Source organism: Chrysemys picta, chromosome 1 (assembly GCF_011386835.1).
Source record: "Chrysemys picta bellii isolate R12L10 chromosome 1, ASM1138683v2, whole genome shotgun sequence".
Classification (NCBI taxonomy): domain Eukaryota; kingdom Metazoa; phylum Chordata; order Testudines; family Emydidae; genus Chrysemys; species Chrysemys picta.
The window spans coordinates 115,526,103-115,544,607 of NC_088791.1; the positions used below are offsets into that span (position 1 = coordinate 115,526,103).

The 18,505-nt window shown below is 40.2% G+C and overlaps 1 protein-coding gene across 8 annotated transcripts in view; it reads right to left on the reverse strand.

Moving 5' to 3' along the window:
* The window catches only part of SLC15A5 (solute carrier family 15 member 5), a 66,144-nt gene that overhangs the window by 44,923 nt on the left and 2,716 nt on the right, over window positions 1-18,505 (reverse strand). For all 8 annotated transcript variants that reach the window (XM_065567638.1, XM_065567630.1, XM_065567606.1 and 5 more), the window contains exons 3-4: window positions 15,399-15,621; window positions 4,937-5,106 (exon numbers count right to left, since the gene is read on the reverse strand). In XM_065567638.1, the coding sequence (XP_065423710.1) occupies window positions 4,937-5,106; window positions 15,399-15,621 (393 nt within the window). The remainder of the gene's footprint in view (window positions 1-4,936; window positions 5,107-15,398; window positions 15,622-18,505) is intronic.

An 18,505-nucleotide genomic window follows, 5' to 3' on the forward strand; every position in this document is an offset into this window, starting at 1 on the left:
GGGAGGCACTGGTGAATTGAGGTATGGCTCAGAGGATGCTAATGGGATAGAGAACTTGTCATGGTCATATTTCATGGTCAGGTTAGTCGTTATTAAAAATATTACCTTGTGATGGCCATGTGATAGGCAGTCTGAAATAAATTAGGGGTTCTCAGTCTAGTTCCTAGCAAAACAACAAAAACCTCAACCGCAATTACCATCCTTGTTGTCAGTCTCAGAGAAACCAGCAATGGTACAAGTATGGAAACTTAGACAGGAAGGATGGTTCAGTCATTCGGTCCTAGCCTAGGGCCTGGGAGTCCTGGGATCACATTCCTGCTCTGCCTGTGCAACCTCAGGCAAATCACTTACTCTCTGTGCCTCAGTTCCCAATCTGTCAAACGGGGTAATAGCACTTCTCTATCTCACAGGGGTGTTTGAGTCACTCGGATACTACAGTAAAGGAGGGGTAATATGAGTATGATTAGAAAGATAGATCGATCTTAAATGCCTTTATCCCACAAAGGTCATCCCAGGGTTGAGACATACTGGCAGGCAGGTGTGAGGTAAGTTTGCGCTACTGCTGCCTGGGGCCTATTTTATTTATTTATGGTGGAGTTCATCTCCTGAGTTGGCACCTATCACAAACACTGTATTTATTCACTTAATGTCAGGAAAGAACTAAGAAAGCAATGGCTATTGGCTAATCAAGATTTAAACCCACTCTCTGGCTGCTTAGTATCCACAGCTGGACTGTTGGCATTGATAAATAAGATCTCCCTAACAGAGAGGGAAATATACAATATGGATCCAAGTTATCGAGTCTTCTGGCTTATGTACTCTTTTTTTTTAAAAAGTTTTGAGGTCTAAAAACATAACCAAGAAGAAAAAGCCATCTTTATAAGAGTGTTCAAATTAAGATAAACTGATCAGAAAAAAAAGGAAGAGGGTATAGATTCTGGATTCTCTAATCAGTATGAAGAGGCCTTTTAGAAGTGAAAATGGACATGAGAGAACTTGCGTAAGGGTATAGTTTTCACCAGCTGTCGTGATCTGGGCTGTAGCTAGCTATCTGATGTTTACCCACAGGGGCTTTTTGCTCCCCAGGTGACATTGTGTCATTACAAAGAATGCACTCATTTACAGGAGGTGCAGTTACAGCCTAGTCCTGTGAGAAGTGAGGAACTCTGGACTCCTCTTGAAATCAGCCCTTTCAGGAGATTAAGGTCTTAGACAGCTGTACCCATTTATTAAATAGGTGGACAAGATGAATAAAGAAAAATGTTACACCTTAAGAAATGTTTGCGCTGTAGCATATCCAGTTTATTGCAGATTACACACTTGGAAACAACCACTATTAAAAAATTCAGACTTAAGTTCCATTATTCACATTGGAAAGAAGATTTAACATGGATGACAGGTTATTGTCGAGCCCTGACATTTCAAGGCATTTCTTATTAGAACAATTTCCCTCCTTTCATAATACAATCTGAGAATCAACCGCTTGTGAAGATCTAGAAAATATTTTGTTCTGCACAAGAGTAAGAAGGCAATGATATATTTACTTGCAGTATACTATTTAGCTACTAGATATTTCTGAACAATGTGTAGAGTTCCAGACGGGTTGTGGTCCGTCCCTGGTAAACAAGACAGACAAATCTGGAACTCAACCTGTGTATGAAGCTTGTTTATCTGTAGTTGCAGTTTTGTTTAAATGAACAACTTGGGTGAAATTCTGGCCTCAGTGATGTCAATAAAAGCTTTGCCACTGATATTAATAGTGCCAGGAGTCACCCCTGCTTTTTAAGGAGGAGTGTAATTTCAGAGAAATACTCTGTTCGAATTTTGACATTAATTGAAGCAGTAATTCAGGAAGGCATGGGGTAAGAAGGGCAAAGGGAGAAGATACAGAAAGCATATGATATGCAGCACTATCATTGAAACAGATATCTGTTCTACAGACATAACTATGTACTTCAGTATATATCAACATTATCCATTTCATGTTTATACAAGTTGAGATTTTTAACGTTTCCTTGGAAATGTACATCTGTTTAGACACTAAAATAAAAACATTTAGAAAGCAATCTTTCCCCTTCTTTATACTTACTGCTTTTGGCTCTGATGTTCTGCTACTCTGACCTTGATCTAATCATGAATATCTATGCTACTTAATTATAATAAAAAGCCTACATTGTACTCTAGATGGTAGACACACATTTTTTCTCATCTTTGGTCACCTGCCAGTTCTTAAAATTATAGCAGTGGGAAGAAATGCAAATGAAGTCAATGCTTGACCGCTAAACATGATGGAATGCATGGTCCACATTGGAAATGTTACCTTAAAATAAAAAGGGAGCATATATAAAAATCATTTCTTTAAGGTCACCTCTGAATTTGAATTATGGCTCTAAAGAATTTCCAATGTAGTCATTTTATTGGAAGGAGCCAAAATAAGGATTAAAAGCCCTCAGATTACTACTCCAAAAATGGGCAATTTTGTTGAAACTTGCAAAATATTAATTAAACCAAACAACATTCATTCAGAAAAACATTAAGCAATGATATACAAACAAGTGCTGCCTGTGCTGACCTTGTAGGGCAATTAATATTTTTGTAAGGCCACTTCTACTACCAAAAAGTTCTTGGTATCTCTTGTTTTCTTTGCTGTGACCCTAAGGTTACTGAGTAAACCTTGCTAGTGACTTCGGTGCTGTGAATTTTCCATAACAGACAGGCTGGCTCAAGCTGCAAAGTTCAGAAACAAATTTCCTCATGCTAAGTACATTCAGATCCACGGCTTTTGTTCAGATATGTCCTTGGTGTCAACATGCCATGAGCCAGAATCTCCACTGTCTTCAGTTTCTGGCAGGAATTTTCAAAAGAGTCCATTGAAAAAAAATCAATGGGTTTTGGGTCCCTAACTTCCTTAGGCTCCTCTGAAAATCCCAGCCTTTGTTCTTTGCACCTGTACACATTACGTGCAACACTACCAATGTGATTTGATAAAGCTTATACTTGTGCAAAATGGGAGTAAAATATTATCCAAAGCGCAATGTAGTAGAGACTCAGAAGAGGTGTGTGATTTGCTGACTCATTGTTGCACGTGACATTGCCCCACCTTGATAGGGTGACCAGATAGCAACTGTGAAAAAACGGGATGGGGGTGGAGGGTAATAGGCGCCTATATAAGAAAAAGTCCCCAAAAATGGGACTGTCCCTTTAAAAATGGACCATCTGGTCACCCTACACCTTGATCTTAGGGTACACGGAATGGTTCTCAGAGGATGCAGTTCTCAGGGGGGATAGCTCAGTGGTTTGAGCATTGGCCTGCTAAACCCAGGTTGTGAGTTCAATCCTTGAGGGGGCCATTTAGGGAACTGGGGTAAAAATCTGTCTGGGGATTGGTCCTGCTTTGAGCAGCGGGTGGGACTAGATGACCTCCTGAGGTCCCTTCCAACCCTGATAGTTTATGATTCTATGACTTCAGCATGGACCTTGAGCAGCCCTGGCAGTAGCCAGCCTTGTTGGGGAGACTGGTTTTATTCACAAATGGAACTCAAAAGGAAATAGCACAAAGCCCAGGGAAGCTTTGTCTTGTCTCCACTTAGGTGAATTGTATTTGAAGCAGGTAGGAGAAGCCACCTGATCACAGCATCATGGGGTTGAATCTTAATCTCACCTTGGAACTCAAAGATGCTTCATATATGTGAGTAATTGAGGTGTCTGAAAATTCCAGAAACAATAGCCGTCATTCAAAAGTAAGAGACACAAGGTGGGGGAGGAAATAGCTTTTATTGCACCAACTTCTGTTGGGAGAAGGGACAAAGTTTTGAGCTTCACCAAGGTCTTTCTCAGCTCTGTAAAACTTGAAAGCTTGTCCCTTCCACCAACAGAAGTTGGTCCAATAAAAGATATTACCTCGCCCACTGTCTCTCTTATCCTGGGACCAACATGGCTACAATAACACTGCCAACATCCATCTAACTAACTATATTTTTCCACTGATTAAACAATCAGGGTTTATTTTAACATTAAAGCTTTTATTCTCTTTTTTGGAAGCTTAATTTCTTGCATTTGGTAGGGTTCCCCTCCTCCTACTGCATACAAATTGCATTTTACAAGTTATAAAGCAGAATCAAAGTACTTTAAGGAGTTGCTATAGTTTAAAATGTTGCAACAAGCTGGGAGATGCAGTAAAAATTTCTTTGTTTTAAAGTACTCAAAGCTATCTGCATGTTTAAACAGTCCAACATTTCTAATATTTAGTTTTAGGGATACAGCAGGCCTTCAGAGTCATGAACACCAGAGTTACGAACCGACCAGTCAACCACACACCTTATTTGGAACCGGAAGTGCACAATCAGGCAGTAGCAGAGACAAAAAAAACAAAACCAAAACCTGTAAAGTACTAAAAAAATAAAGGGAAAGTTAAAAAAAATTGACAAGGTGAGGAAACTGTTTCTATGCTTGTTTCGTTTAAATTAAGAGGGTTAAAAGCAGCATTTTTCTTCTGCATAGTAAAGTTTCAAAGCTGTATTAACTCAATGTTCAGTTGTAAACTTTTGAAAGAACCATACCATTTTGTTCAGAGTTACAAACATTTCGGAGTTATGAACAACCTCCATTCCAGAGGCATTTGTAGCTCTGAGGTTCTATTGTAATAGCCTACATTGCAGCAATGATAGCTTTAAAATAGAAAATAGCATCAGATCTCCCGTGATGCAGCCACCTCCTAGTAAGAGCCTGTTTTAACTGGTTTTGTATGGGCCCGATTCTGCAAAGTGCTGACGTTAATGGCAGTAGAAGATGTTCAGCCCTTCACAGGAGGCACTCAGCAGGATTAAGTCCAAAATGAGTGCAGACAGAATGGATGTAGCTTTGGGGAAAGAACAGTTAAACAATTTTTTAAAGTCACCTTTAAAACATTTCTAAGAGACAGATATTTGCATCTTACCTTTTTTAGGCTGGTAAATCATTTCACTGCGCACCATGTGAATTGTGATCAGGGCCATAAGCACAGACACAAATGGGATAAGAAAACCAAGGTTCTTGGCCAAAGATTGCTGGATATAAGAAATGCTAACAAAGACAACTGCTGAATTTAAGTTAACCAGCCAATAAAACCTATGGTAAACAGACAAAAGTTATTCTAAGAGGGAAACTGGTGAAGAGATGCAAGTAATTAAGAATGCAATTCTGTTGCAAAAAGTAGTTTTAAGCATTCTGAAGTTAAAAAGTTTCCTGACTTTAACAACATTGAGTGGGGTGTATTTACACCTGTGTGGTATGCACCACACTGCACTGGATCCTGCATAGCCTGAGAGTTTACATGAACTTTCACTTGATTACAGGAGAGTCTCAGTACTTACTTATAAAAACTGACCAAGTTTCTAGCCCACATGGTTGTAGAAAAAATATTGATGCCTAAAGGCTCAAAAGCCAGAAGACAAAAAGTACCCGCATTTTTTTAAACTCATGATTTTTAAGTCAATCTCTTGGTTTATGGATGCCTGAATAAGGTTTTTGAATGTGTGGAGTTGGCAACACTGTTTCGAAGGAAGATGAAAAAACCCATAATGCCCCATGCCAAATGTATAATTCTATACACAAGGAGAAAGTATTTCCTTGCTGACTCTAGCACAGTGGTGGACAACCTACGGCCCATCAGGGTAAGCTGACTGCGGGCCGCGAGACATTTTGCGAAAGTTGACCGTCTGCGTGCATGGTCCCCTGCAGTTCCCAGTGGCCGTCGTTTGCTGTTCCCGGCCAATGGGAGCTGCGGGAAGCGGCAGGATGCAGGGACGTGCTGGCTGCTGCTTCCTGCCCTGCCACTCCCATTGGCCGGGAACGGTGAACCGCGGCCACTGGAAGCTGGGGCGGGAGGGGGGCCATGCCTGCAGATGGTCAACGTCTGCAAAATGTCTCGTGGCCCGCAATCAGCTTACCCTGATGGGCTGCATGCAGCCCGCAGGCCGTAGGTTGCCCACCACTGATCTAGTCTGACCTCCTGCATAACACGGGCCAAAGAAATCTCACTCAGTAATCTCTGTATCAAACTTGAGACACCTTATTATTGCCCTGATTTTCAGAGAGTGGATGCTCAGCATGAAAATGACAAAAATCAAGCCTCTTTAAAACATGTCTCAAACTTCTGAATGGGTTAAAAAAGCTAATGCTATTTTAAAGAATATAAACAAGAACTCAACAATCAACAGAACACATTGCTTAGATTTCTTTTCTATGCAGTTTCAGTATCAAAGTGAGAGCACCACCACAGTTGTCACCCTTGCTGAGAGCCACTGCACTGAGAGCAAGGACTGACTGAGCATGGAGGTAACTGATTTCACACCCACAGATGGACTCTGTGTATTGAGATTGAGACACATTGAGGAAGCCTGGAGGAGCACGTATTGCTATTGCCTTGGGTTCTACCTGTCCTGCAGATAATGGACAAAGAACTTGAGTCCTTGTGCTGTCAATCTAGCATGCATCATTAGTCTTGAATTCACTTAAAATAAACAAGCAGGAGAGATGACCTTCGCTATTCTTGCTCATCTCACCCTTATTGGCTTTACAACTTTTTATCTTAAGCACAAGTGAGTGGGCAGGGCATACTATCAGTTCAGCTGGAGCTGCAAATCTGTCTACTATCACTGTCCTCTACATAAGAGAACATGTATTAAAGATAAGATCAATGTTTTGGCTGTGAACCTTGAGGAGAGGGGAAGGGGCGGGAGGGGAGAAAAAGCAGTTGCTATTAAACACCAAAGGCCCATCCGCATTGCCTCTGCTTCTTCCCTTTAAAAGGCTCCTTGCTAGTCTGTTGTAATTGCCCAGAAAGCTGTAGTGGCATCACTGTAAGTTACAATGTTGAGAGCATTACTGTAGTGCTTCTGACTACTCTGTCATTGGCCTAGCTAGCTAGAGCCACGAAGAAAAGTCTTTATAATGCTGAAGACGTGGAGGAGTGACAATACCCAAGTTTGTTCAACTCAAAACAAAATAATCTCTCTTGTTAGGGAAGAAGAGCATCTGACAGTGGCTTAGAAGCAGTGGGCAGGAGGGCACTTTTAAGCAGCAAGCCTAGTGTCATACAGGCAGTGGCCGAGGAAAGAATAATGACAAATCCAATTTGGATGAACTCAGTGCTGCCGAGAAGCATCTGTCAGCTGTCAGGGGGACTAGCAATACTACGTATGCCAGGAAGCAGGGACTTCTAGGCTTAAACCATCCTCCAAAGCCATCTGAAAAAGTCCCTGAAAATTTCAACTTTAATTATTTTTAGCTAGTGCTGTGTCTTTTACACCATTTCTGCCATGAGATAGGATACCATTAGAGGGTTTTTTTTTATTTAAATGTAAAGCAGTTGTTTGGGGTTTGGTGTTAACCACTTTGGAGAGAAGGTATTAAAGATTATGGAAGCGTTTTGCATTGGCTTTGGCCCTCTTCTGGCAATTTTGTGTTTAAGTTTAAAATTGCACGATAGGGGCAAACAGCTCCAGATGCTGGCCAAGTTCAAGGTTTTAATCCTGGTCTCCAGAGCTCTACATGAGATCAGCCCAGGCTGTCTCACCCTACATGACTATAATGTCCATTGTGTTCCACTGGAAATGGTAGCCTAAAGAATGAAACCCATATGTGCAGAAGATGGACTTTTTTCAGCAACTGGAACTCATTCGGAGAAGAAATTAGGACCTCCATAAATCTTGGTGCCCTGAGATCAAAATTTAAAGCACACTTCCTTGATCTAGCTTTCTCACAATACTGCCACCAAAATAAGTAAAGGAAAAATATCGAGTCTTTGCTGACTGGAGGGAAGAGAGAAAGAGAAATGTATCTTGATGTGCACATTTCAAAATTCCGAGAGGTGCTCATGTCATAGACCAGAAGGGACCATCATGATCATCATGTCACAGTGATGAATTGTATATAAGAACCTAGACAGACATGAGCCTATGGCTTGTTTCTGCTTTTGATGCCCCACCTACTTTCCTGACATTCCATTGAATTCTTCAGAGCATCTGAGAGACCACTTTGGGGTAGAGACAGGCAGGATACTTGAGGTTCGAGCCCTGGATTCAGTAGCTAAGCAGTCTTACAGGCACCAGTGCAGCAAACTGCACTGTTGGAGACCACACATCTGCTGGGGTTGGCTGCGGGGGGGGGGGGGGGGGGGGGGGGGGGGGAGGGCGGTGTTGGGTGTTTGAAAGGCCAAACATTGTAATCACAGTTTAGCGCCCCCTCACATTTCAAACATCATTATTGTATAGCTCCCTCTCTGAGGATGACTATAATGGAGTTGTAGGGCTAGTGGTCAGGATAGTAGTGAGAGAAACAAACAAACAAAAAATCACCAGGTAAGACCTTTCACAGGCTACATAAATTCTTTCTATGACAAGGCCCCAGATTCTGTGGCACTCTGATGTAGCAGACTGGAAGTTCTATGGTAGCGTCATGAACTAGCTATGAACAACCCCCCAACCATGGTGATGAAGAACCATTATGCTGCCTTGGCAATGGGTGATGAGGAATCACCCCCAAAGATGGAGGAAGAAAAGCTCTGTACCCCCAAGGCTGGGAGGATCATAGCTGAGAATTTGAAAATAGAAGGCAGCTTGGGTGAAAGTGACCATGAAATGATAGAGTTCACGATTCTAAGGAATGGTAGGAGGGAAAAACAGAACAATAAAGATAATAGATTTCAAGAATGCAGACTTTAGCAAACTCAGGGAGTTGGTACGCAAGATCCCATGGGAAGCAAGTCTAAGGGAAAACACAGTTTGAGAGAGTTGGCAAAGAGATCATTATGGACACAAGAGAAAACTATCCCACTGCATAGGAAATATAGGAAGTATGTCAAGAGACCACCCTGGCTTAACCAGGAGATCTTCAATGATCTAAAAATCAAAAAGGAGTCCTACAAAAAGTAGAAACTAGGTCAAATTACAAATGATGAATACAAACAAACAACACAAGCATGTAGGGATAACATTAGAAAGGCCAAGACATAAAGTAAGATTAAATTAGCTAGAGACATCAATGGTAACAAAAAAACATTCTACAAATCCATTAGAAGCAAGAGTAAGACCAAGGTCAGGGTAGGCCCATTATTCAGTGAGGTGTGGGAAACAATAACAGAAAATGTGGAAATGGCAGAAGTACTAAATGGGTTTGTTTCAGTTTTCACCAAAACATTTAGTAGCAATTGGATGTCTAACATAGTGAATGCCAGTGAAAATGAGGCAAACTCTGAGGCTAAAATACGGAAAGACCAAGTTAAAAATTATTTAGATAAATTAGATGTCTTCAAGTCATCAGGGCCTGATAAAATACATTTCTAGAATACTCAAGAGGCTGACTGAGAAGATATCTGAGCCATTAGTGATTATCTTTGAAAAGTCATGGAAGACGAGAGAGATTTCAGAGGACTGGAAGAGGGCAAACATAGTGCCAATCTATACAAAGGGGAATAAGGACAACCCGGTGAATTACAGACCAATCATCTTAACTTCAGTATCCGGAAAGATAATGGAGCAAATAATCAAGCAATCAATTTTCAAACACCTAGAAGATAATAAGGTGATAAGTAACTATCAGCATGGATTTGTCAAGAACAAATCATGTCAAACCAACCTGATAGCTTTCTTTGACAAGGTAACAAGCCCTGTGGATGGGGGGGAAGCAGTAGATGTAGTACATCTAGATTTTAGTAAGGCTGTTGATATTGTCTCGCATGACCTTCTCATAACAAACTAGGGAATTACAGCCTAGATGGAGCTACTATAAGGTGGGTGCATAACTGGTTGGAAAACTGTTCACCAAGAGTAGTTATCAGTGGTTCATAGTCAAACTAGAAGGGCATATCAAATGGGGTCCCACAGGGATCAGTCCTTGTTCTGTCCAATATTTTCATCAGTGATTTAGATAATGGTATAGAGAGTACATTTATAAAGTTTGTGCATGATAGCAAGCTGAGAGGGGTTGCAAGTGCTTTGGAAGATTCAAAATAAACTGGAGAAATGGTCTGAAGTAATAGGATAAAATTCAACAAGGACAAATGCAAAGTACTCCACTTAGGAAGGAACAATCAGTTGCAAACATACAAAATGGGAAATGACTGCCTAGGAAGGAGTAGTGCAGAAAGGGATCTAGGAGTTATTGTGGATTGCAAGCTAAATATGAGTCAACAGAGTAATACTCTTGCAAAAAAAAGCAAACACCATTCTCGATATTTTAGCAGGAGTGTTGCAAGCCAGACTCAATAAATAATTCTTCCAGTCTACTCCGCACTGATAAGGCCTCAGCTGGAGTATTGTGTCCAGTTCTGGGTGCCATATTTCAGGAAAGATATGGACAAATTGGAGAAAGTCCAAAGGAGAGCATCAAAAATGATTAAAGGTCTAGAAAAGATGGCTATAAGAAATGATTGAAAAAAATTGGGTTTGTTTATTCTAGAAAAGAGAAGACTGAGGGGGGACATGATAACAGCTTTCAAGTATATAAAAAGTTATTACAAGGAGGAGGATGAAAAATTGTTCTTGATAACCTCTGAGGATACAACAATAAGCAATGATCTTAAATTGCAGGAAGGAAAGTTTAGGCTGGATATTAGGAAAGACTTCCTAAGTGTCAGGGTAGTTAAGCACTGGAACAAATTGCCTAGGGAGGTTGTGGAATCTCTGTTATTGGAGGTTTTTAAGAACAGGTTAGACAAACACCTGTCAGGAATGGTCTAGTTATTATGTACTCCTGCCTTGCATGCAGGGGATTAGATGACCTCTCGAGGTCCCATCCGGTCCTACACTGCTATGATCATTAGATTGTTTAAAGGAGATTTTACATGAATTAGATCTGCACATTAATATAATTAGCTGCTTGTTTCTGATTAAATGAGAATCAGTAAAATAGTTGACATTTAAATCATATTTAGTTTTTAGCGTTAATCACTGAAAAGAATGGATTCATTCAACTCTTCAAGTTATTGTTTCAGACTACCTGCAGATTCAGGAAGACATCTTTGCATTGATTTGTGCTACCAAGCCTGACCCCAGATGTACAGTATCTTCCCTTTTAACTTGTGTAAATTTAATTTTAAACATCCATTTTAATAAAATTTTTAAATCTGTTCTTCGCAACCCTGAAAACTAGAAATATGTATGTAAATAGAAGAGAAAGCATTCCTGCTAGAGTATTATTCTATGGCAAAGCACGGGTTCTACAGCCACCTAAAGGCCCCTGGCTCTACAAAAACACTACAAAAATGGCCATCAATACAATCAACCTGTAACCCAAGAGATCCTGCTAAGCCTTTGGGCAGAATTATGAAAGGACTATGGAACTACTTCAAGGCCAACTGGGGAGGTGGGAAATCTCCACTAGCATCTTTCAAATGACTTAAATTTGCTTCCTCTATTAGTAGTTCTGCCCATACAATATGCTGGGTAAAAAGGGTTATCTGGCAGGTGGGGCTAGTCTGCCACAGCATGATTCCTGTGATTGGTGGTGGAAGGTGGGGAGGGAAAAGAACTGGCTGGAATGTCATACTGGCACTTTGCTGCTGGCCCCAGCAGTTTGTTTTCTCATTTTTAAGCAAGGCTGTAGGTCTATTGTGAAGACACCGTCCAAATTTAAATAGCTTCCATGTTGTCCTATAAAGTCCACAGACATCCAGAAAAACTCTCTCTTTCTGGTGAGAACTACCCTATTCATCTCAGTTGGGTGTTAGCTTAGAAGCTTTATAATTACAGTTTAAATGTCAGCATCTTAAGTATTTCACTTCAAATAATTATACCAGGAACAGCCAGATATTTTATGCTGCCTTTGAGTGGAGTAAGAATAGCCTAACCCCATTCTGCTCAGCCCTTGATCACAATACTTGCTTCTGCAACCTCTTACTCTGAAGTAGTTTGGCCATTTACTAGTTGCTTTAGCATTTTTCATGCACCAGGTATTACAGGATTTCCAGGGATATTTTGGTGGTACACATTCAGGTCAGATAAATCAGTCTTGGAGTGTTAAGCTTCAGTCCTTTAATAAAGATATTCCAGTAGACTCAGGAATCTGAACCTCAGGTTTGCTTATACTTCCTGAGATCACAGGTTCACATTCCAGCAGTGATGACTGAGGCCCTCATACTTACCAGGTAAACAGCTAGATTTCCATTCTGAGAAATGCAAAGTTTTATTGGGAGAAAAGGGGTTGGTGGCTGCTTTTTAAAAAATGAAGTAGCACAGATTCTGCCCCAAGGTTCTGTTTAGAAGCGATGGGAAATTGACAAAATCAAAAAGTTTCACAGGAACATACCGATTATGCCAATGTTTTCAATAGGAAGTTAGCCAAATGTTTTGTTTTGACTTTTATGTATGTATTATATTCTATAGGGTCAAAGCGATGTGCTTTGGAATGTTTCGTTTCATGAAAAATTTTGAGTTTTACTTTTGATCTTGAGGCTGAAATTTTGTTTCATCCTGTTTCAATTTTCTGTGGAATAGAAATTCTGTTTTTCAACCAGCTCTGTTTCTGACTCTATTTCTGACAAAGTTAGCTTGGGAGAGTCAGTGTTGCCTAATGGATACAGCACTGAACTGGGATTCAGGAGACCTGCGTTCTATTCCTGGGTGTGCCATGATATGCTGGGTGACCTTGGCTAAATCACTCACCCACTCCATGCATCAGTTACCCCATCTGTAAAATGGAGATAATGATACTGACCTCCTTGTAAAGTGTTTTGATATCTACTGATGAAGAGTGTTATACAGAAGCTAGGCTAGCTATAGGCAATGGAGTTTGGACTAAGATACACTCAAGTACCAGATAATGGTCCATTTCCAAAACTATGCAGAAACATTTGTTTATCATACTTTTCTTCATTTGACAATGAGGCTTTGCAGAAAGGAAAGCCCTTCTGACACCCTCCAGGGAACAAAAATTCAGTGGCCATGGTAGTGAACACAGGGAGAAAGGAACAAAAAAAGAGATAAATACAAAATAGGAGTGATGAAAATAATTGAGAGATTGAGTTGAGGCAACAAAAAAGGAAAGAAATATTAGTAGAAGGAAGAGGGAAACACCGAGCAAGATTGGTGATTCCTTCTTCAGAAGGAATAGAAGACAAGGTCAGATATAGAAGTGATCCTATACGAACCACAATTTTCCAACACCTCAATGCTCAAGGCAATTTTGTTTTACCAGCTCAGTTGTTGGTGAGAATTTAAGGACCATATTCTGTCCCTGACCTTTTTGCTCAGCTCCCATTGATAGCAATGGGAGTTCTCATGCATCAAGAAGTAGTACCAGTTTACAGCCTTAACTTATAGCCCCAGGCTTCAAACTCTCAGGACCCAGTTTTCCTCTTCTTAGTTTAACATTGGTGAAATCCATTTATTTCCATGATTTTACACCTAGTTTGTTCCAGAGATTGGATTCAGGCCCTAGAAGTGTAATGCAGCCCTCACCATATACTAGGGTTAAGATCATAGTTACACAGTCCTTTGCAAGAAGTCTGATTTTTGAAAAGCTGTTAGGCCTGATTTCTGAAGTGAAGCAGGTTGGATAAGAATCTAGATTTTGCTAAAAAGCAACAGTGTGCAACTGTCTCATTAAATATATATGTATTTTAAACATTTATTCTCGTGACAAAGAATCTACCAAGAAGAGAAAATAGCATATGATTATAAACTTATGAGGTTGTAATGAGACCAGGAAATGCGAAGAAGTAAACCCCATTTTGTTAGTTTTAAGATTACAAATCATATGGTTCCTGCCTCAGATGCCAGACAACTGTAGAAATTAGTTTTTAATCACACACACCTTTCCTGATACTTCCAAAGCCCCAAGAACTGACCCATTTGGATTCCCCCAAGGAAATATTTTATTCATTCTGTCGTTATGTCTCCTTTGTAATCAACACTGAGAAATGTCACTTTGATTAAACACAAGTCTGAATGACTAAAACCATAGTACAATAAATTCTCCAGAGCAATCTTTCAGAACAACTGATTGCTCTCCAGACTTAATCCTCCAGAGTCTTATTTAATCAAAATGATGTTGCTAATTAAGGATTAAAACTCAGAATAGAATTAAAAAGGAGGATGTTTTTCTCTCTCCTTTGGGCAGGTCAAGGAGGCAGAATCTGTTTTAAGGAACCAAACAGTCTTTTCCACCTTTAGTAAAGCTACACTATTCACTGAAGTTTGGATTTAATCCAAAAATCTTCAATATTAACATAACTGGGGGGAGGAAAAGGAATAGCCCTGAAAGCCATCCAGGAGCGCCGCCAGCTTTTCCGCCGCCCTAAGGCAGCGGAAGGTCCCGCCCCGAAATGCTGCCCCCCCACAGAGGCAGCAGAAGGTCCCGCCAGCAAAATACCACGGCAGTCACCGCCCCCCAAATCTCAGCGCCCTAGGCAACCTCCTAGATCGCCTAATGGGTTGCACCAGCCCTGAATCCATCCCCATACGAACAGAAATATGACCTAATAAATTCTTCATTGATTCATCAGTGAGGCATTATCAATATTCAAATGTTCTCAGTTTCAGTTCATAATAGATACACTTTGATTTATTTTTGGTAGTACCAACAATTCATGACACATGTATAGCACCTCTCAATCAAGAATTTCTGGATAATTGGCAAAAATTAAGTATCACAAAACTCCCTCTGAGGTAGGTAAATATTTGTGCATATCTAATAAAAGAATTTCTGTCCCAGGAAAATTCTAGTATTTCATCATTTTGTCCCAAATCAGAATAAAAGTCTTAAACTGTTGAAATTTTGTGGAACAGTGTCCAGAAAAAAAATAATTTGTAAATGTCAAAGTGTTCCATTTCAGCTTGTTAACCAAAAGGAAACAGTTCATTTCTATCACCACTGCTCACATGAGGAAATCGACCACCTCTTGAAGTAAACGACAGTTCCAAATGTGATGTTTTGATTTTTTTATTTTAGTGCTGGTACTTATGTGTGTTCAAGGAACTTTGCCACCTCTACGCAGTCTACTCAACCTAGATCAAAGGATTGAGACCCAGCAAGCAACTTCACCACATCCCTGACAGGCCTTTAAGTACCATAGTGTAAGAACTCAGATAGAATAACTTGGTTCTAAATAGCAACTTGCTTATTAATTCTGTGTCAAGTTGGGCAAATCACTTGACTCTGATTCACCCTAGGTGAAAGTCCCTGGCCTGTGCTATGCAGGAAGACAGACTAGATGATCAGAGTGGTTCCTTCTGGCCTTAAGATTTATGAATCTATGTTCCTGGAAGGAAATTTAGGTAGTCCTTTTGAAAATTAATTGTTACAGCTAAAAATGAGATTTTCTATATAAATTCATTTAAAAAAAATTGAGATGCACTTGAGTTTTTAATTAAACTCCATCATCTCACACAGTTGTTCTATTGCAATATTAAGAAACTCACCAATTGAAAAAAGAAAGAAGTTCCTTTGGTTCAAAATCCTCAAGGTTGTATGCACTCAGTGGACAAACTACAGCTCTTATGCCTCCTGATCCAAAGCAGGCTGTTAATAGCCCAAAGTAGAAGAGTATTTTCTGCTCCTTTTTGGCTAGCGGGTGAAAGATATAGTGTCTGTCTATATAAAAATCTTCAAAGGGGAAGGCAACAACAGGTAGTAGGGCTGTACCTGCAATGGGGAAGAAGTGGACATATGTAACTGGTTAAAATGATGAAGCATTGAATCCAGTATTTATTTTCTAGATTAACAGCTATATTGGAATTATAGTCTCTAAATTAGTTAAAAAAAATATCTACACACGCAATGGGAGAGAAAATTATTCATTCCTTTAGAGTGACATGTGGGTACAACTACAAGTCCAGAACTTTTCTGAATACTACTATTAGGCAAGAATATTGACTACATATGGCAGAAGTACCTGAACTTCACTGCTTTCAGGGATGGCCTGGGGCCAGAGGGCTGCAGTTATGTGGCCAGGGCTGGCTCCAGGTTTTTTGCTGCCCCAAGCAAAAAAAAAAACAAAACAACTGGAGAGCCACCGCCGAAGCAAAAAAAAAACAAACAAAAAAAAATCTACACAAAAAACCCTGGAATGCCGCCCCTTGAAAAGTGTCGCCCCAAGCACATGCTTGGAATGCTGGTGCCTAGAGCCGGCCCTGTATGTGGCATAGAAGTTCTCTTTACAAATAAAGAAACATGACCATAATTTGCGCTACTCTTATCTATCTAGATGGATTAATAGAAATTGCTTGCTTGAACTCAAAAGCTGTAGTTTATCACTATAGCTAGATGAACAATATTCATCAGATAATTTGGCAAACATTATGATGTATTCTCAGATATGCTATTTGATTATTTTTACTTATTTTATCAGTTTTACTCTTCCCTTTGCAGCTTCAGAGAAAGTTAGCCCCAGAACACATTTTAGGACTCTGTAGTTGAGATTTGGCACCTCCAATCTACAGCGTTGTTTCTATAAGCAAAGTGATGCTCTCACATTTGATGAGTCTTTTAAGTGTATTTTGAGTGAAATTCAAATACATCATATACATAATATTTGCACACATGTCTGCTTCAAGCATGGCAACGGAGACCAGGATTGTGATACTAAACATCAAAATCTGAAACCCCGGCCCCAGGATGATGGATTAAGCAAAAATTTGTAATAAGCTCCCACAATAAAGAGTCATATCCCATGCATTGTACATTCACTAACAAGTCTAGTATCAAATCATCATCCCTAATATTTTATATTTATTTCCCAAGAAACTTCCCTTTGCTATAGTGACATTTGTTCCTCTTTGGAAAATGCTTTGTGCTACCTCTGACAGTTGTCAATGGACGGTTAAGTGGTCTGATGCAGTATATTCAGTATACAGTTCAACAATTTATCCTTGTTTTATCATTAGAGTCAATTTGTCCCACTTTGATGTCTTTTTTTTTTTTTTGTAATCTAGAATCAAAGGGCAAGGGGATTCCAAACAGGAAGTTTATGGAGTAAGGAAGAGGATACAAAGGAAGTCATTTTCTCAGGTAGTTCATACAGTGCCTTGGCAATCTAGACAAAACGGCCCCCTTCTTCCTCTTTTCCACTGACCCACTTGATCCTCTGTGTCATTTTTTTCTTTTAAATTCTTGCAACGATTTCACTTCAGTCATCCACAACAGGTGTTTTTATAGCTGATGCACACAACACAGAATTATTTCCTGCTGCGGCAGCACTCTAAAGGAGGCGCTAAAGTTTCCAGTGCAAAGCTTTCTGAAACATGACCTCAGGGCACCTGCTGCACACAACTGAATTCAAACTCACACTTCTGGATGGAGGTCAAGAGGACAGAAATGTTGCCTTGAGAGAAGACCAATTCAGAAATTATCTCAATTACTCCAATGCCTATCTAAGGGTACATCTACACTACAGGGGGGGAGTCGATTTAAGATACGCAAATTCAGCTATGCGAATAGCGTAGCTGAATTCGGCTTATCGCAGCCGACTTACCCCGTTGTGAGGACGGCGGCAAAATCGACTTCTGCCGCTTTCTGTCGGCGGCGCTTACTACCACCTCCGCTGGTGGAGTAAGAGCGCCGATTGGGGGATCGATTGTCGTGTCCCGACGGGACGCGATAAATCGATCCCCGAGAGGTCGATTTCTACCCGCCGATTCAGGCGGGTAGTATAGACCTAGCCTAAATAACAACTTATTTGCCTGCATGCAAACTCACTCTTGGGATGAGTAAATGTGAATAAGCTTGTGTGTCAGCTATACATCAAGTGGCAATGCAATTGATATCTATTTTAGTATAGCGTTCTGGAAATCTGGGTGAATTTCCAATGTTTATGTTAATGGAGCAGCAATAACTTGTTCCGCCCTCATCTTCTGCCTGTGCTGTTCACTTAAAAGTTAGTGATTTTATGAAGTTAATTCTAGTAGTTGTGCAGTTTAAAGGACAGGCTGCAGCATCAGAGATCGACTGTCTAGTTGTACCTGCCTGATCTGAGTAGCAATCTTAAGGTCCCTGTTTCACCTCAACTCTGTCCTAGAGACAAAAGATAATTCAGTTTTTAGATCAGCTCAACTCAGGCTGAGAAAGCAATCATCAGCTTTGACATTTACTAAATTCCAGATGACAGTTATACAAAGTCAGCAGAGACTTGCAAACTCAGTTTGTCTAGGAAGGGGAGTGGCTCCACCCTCTATATCACCCAATCTCCTTGACAACCCATACTAATAGCTGTGCATATCTAAAGTTTCATACTGTCCTCCATTCCAGCCACTATGTGGAAGATCATTAGGAGGTGTCCATACATTACACATCTGTATATTGAGGGGACTTCAAATGTACAGAAAATCATGGGTCAGTAAAATTCACACATGTAAGTTACCTGGAAAAATATTTTAAGAAGTGTATCCTAAACTTTGTATAAAAGATTTTAGCCCATTGGGTGGGAGAAGGAGTCAGATAGTGCTAATATGAGTCAGGCCCTAAAGGTAAGCATCAAAATGTGGCTTCCGAGTTCAAAGTTTGTCTATGCAAAATATAGGTCTTATTAACA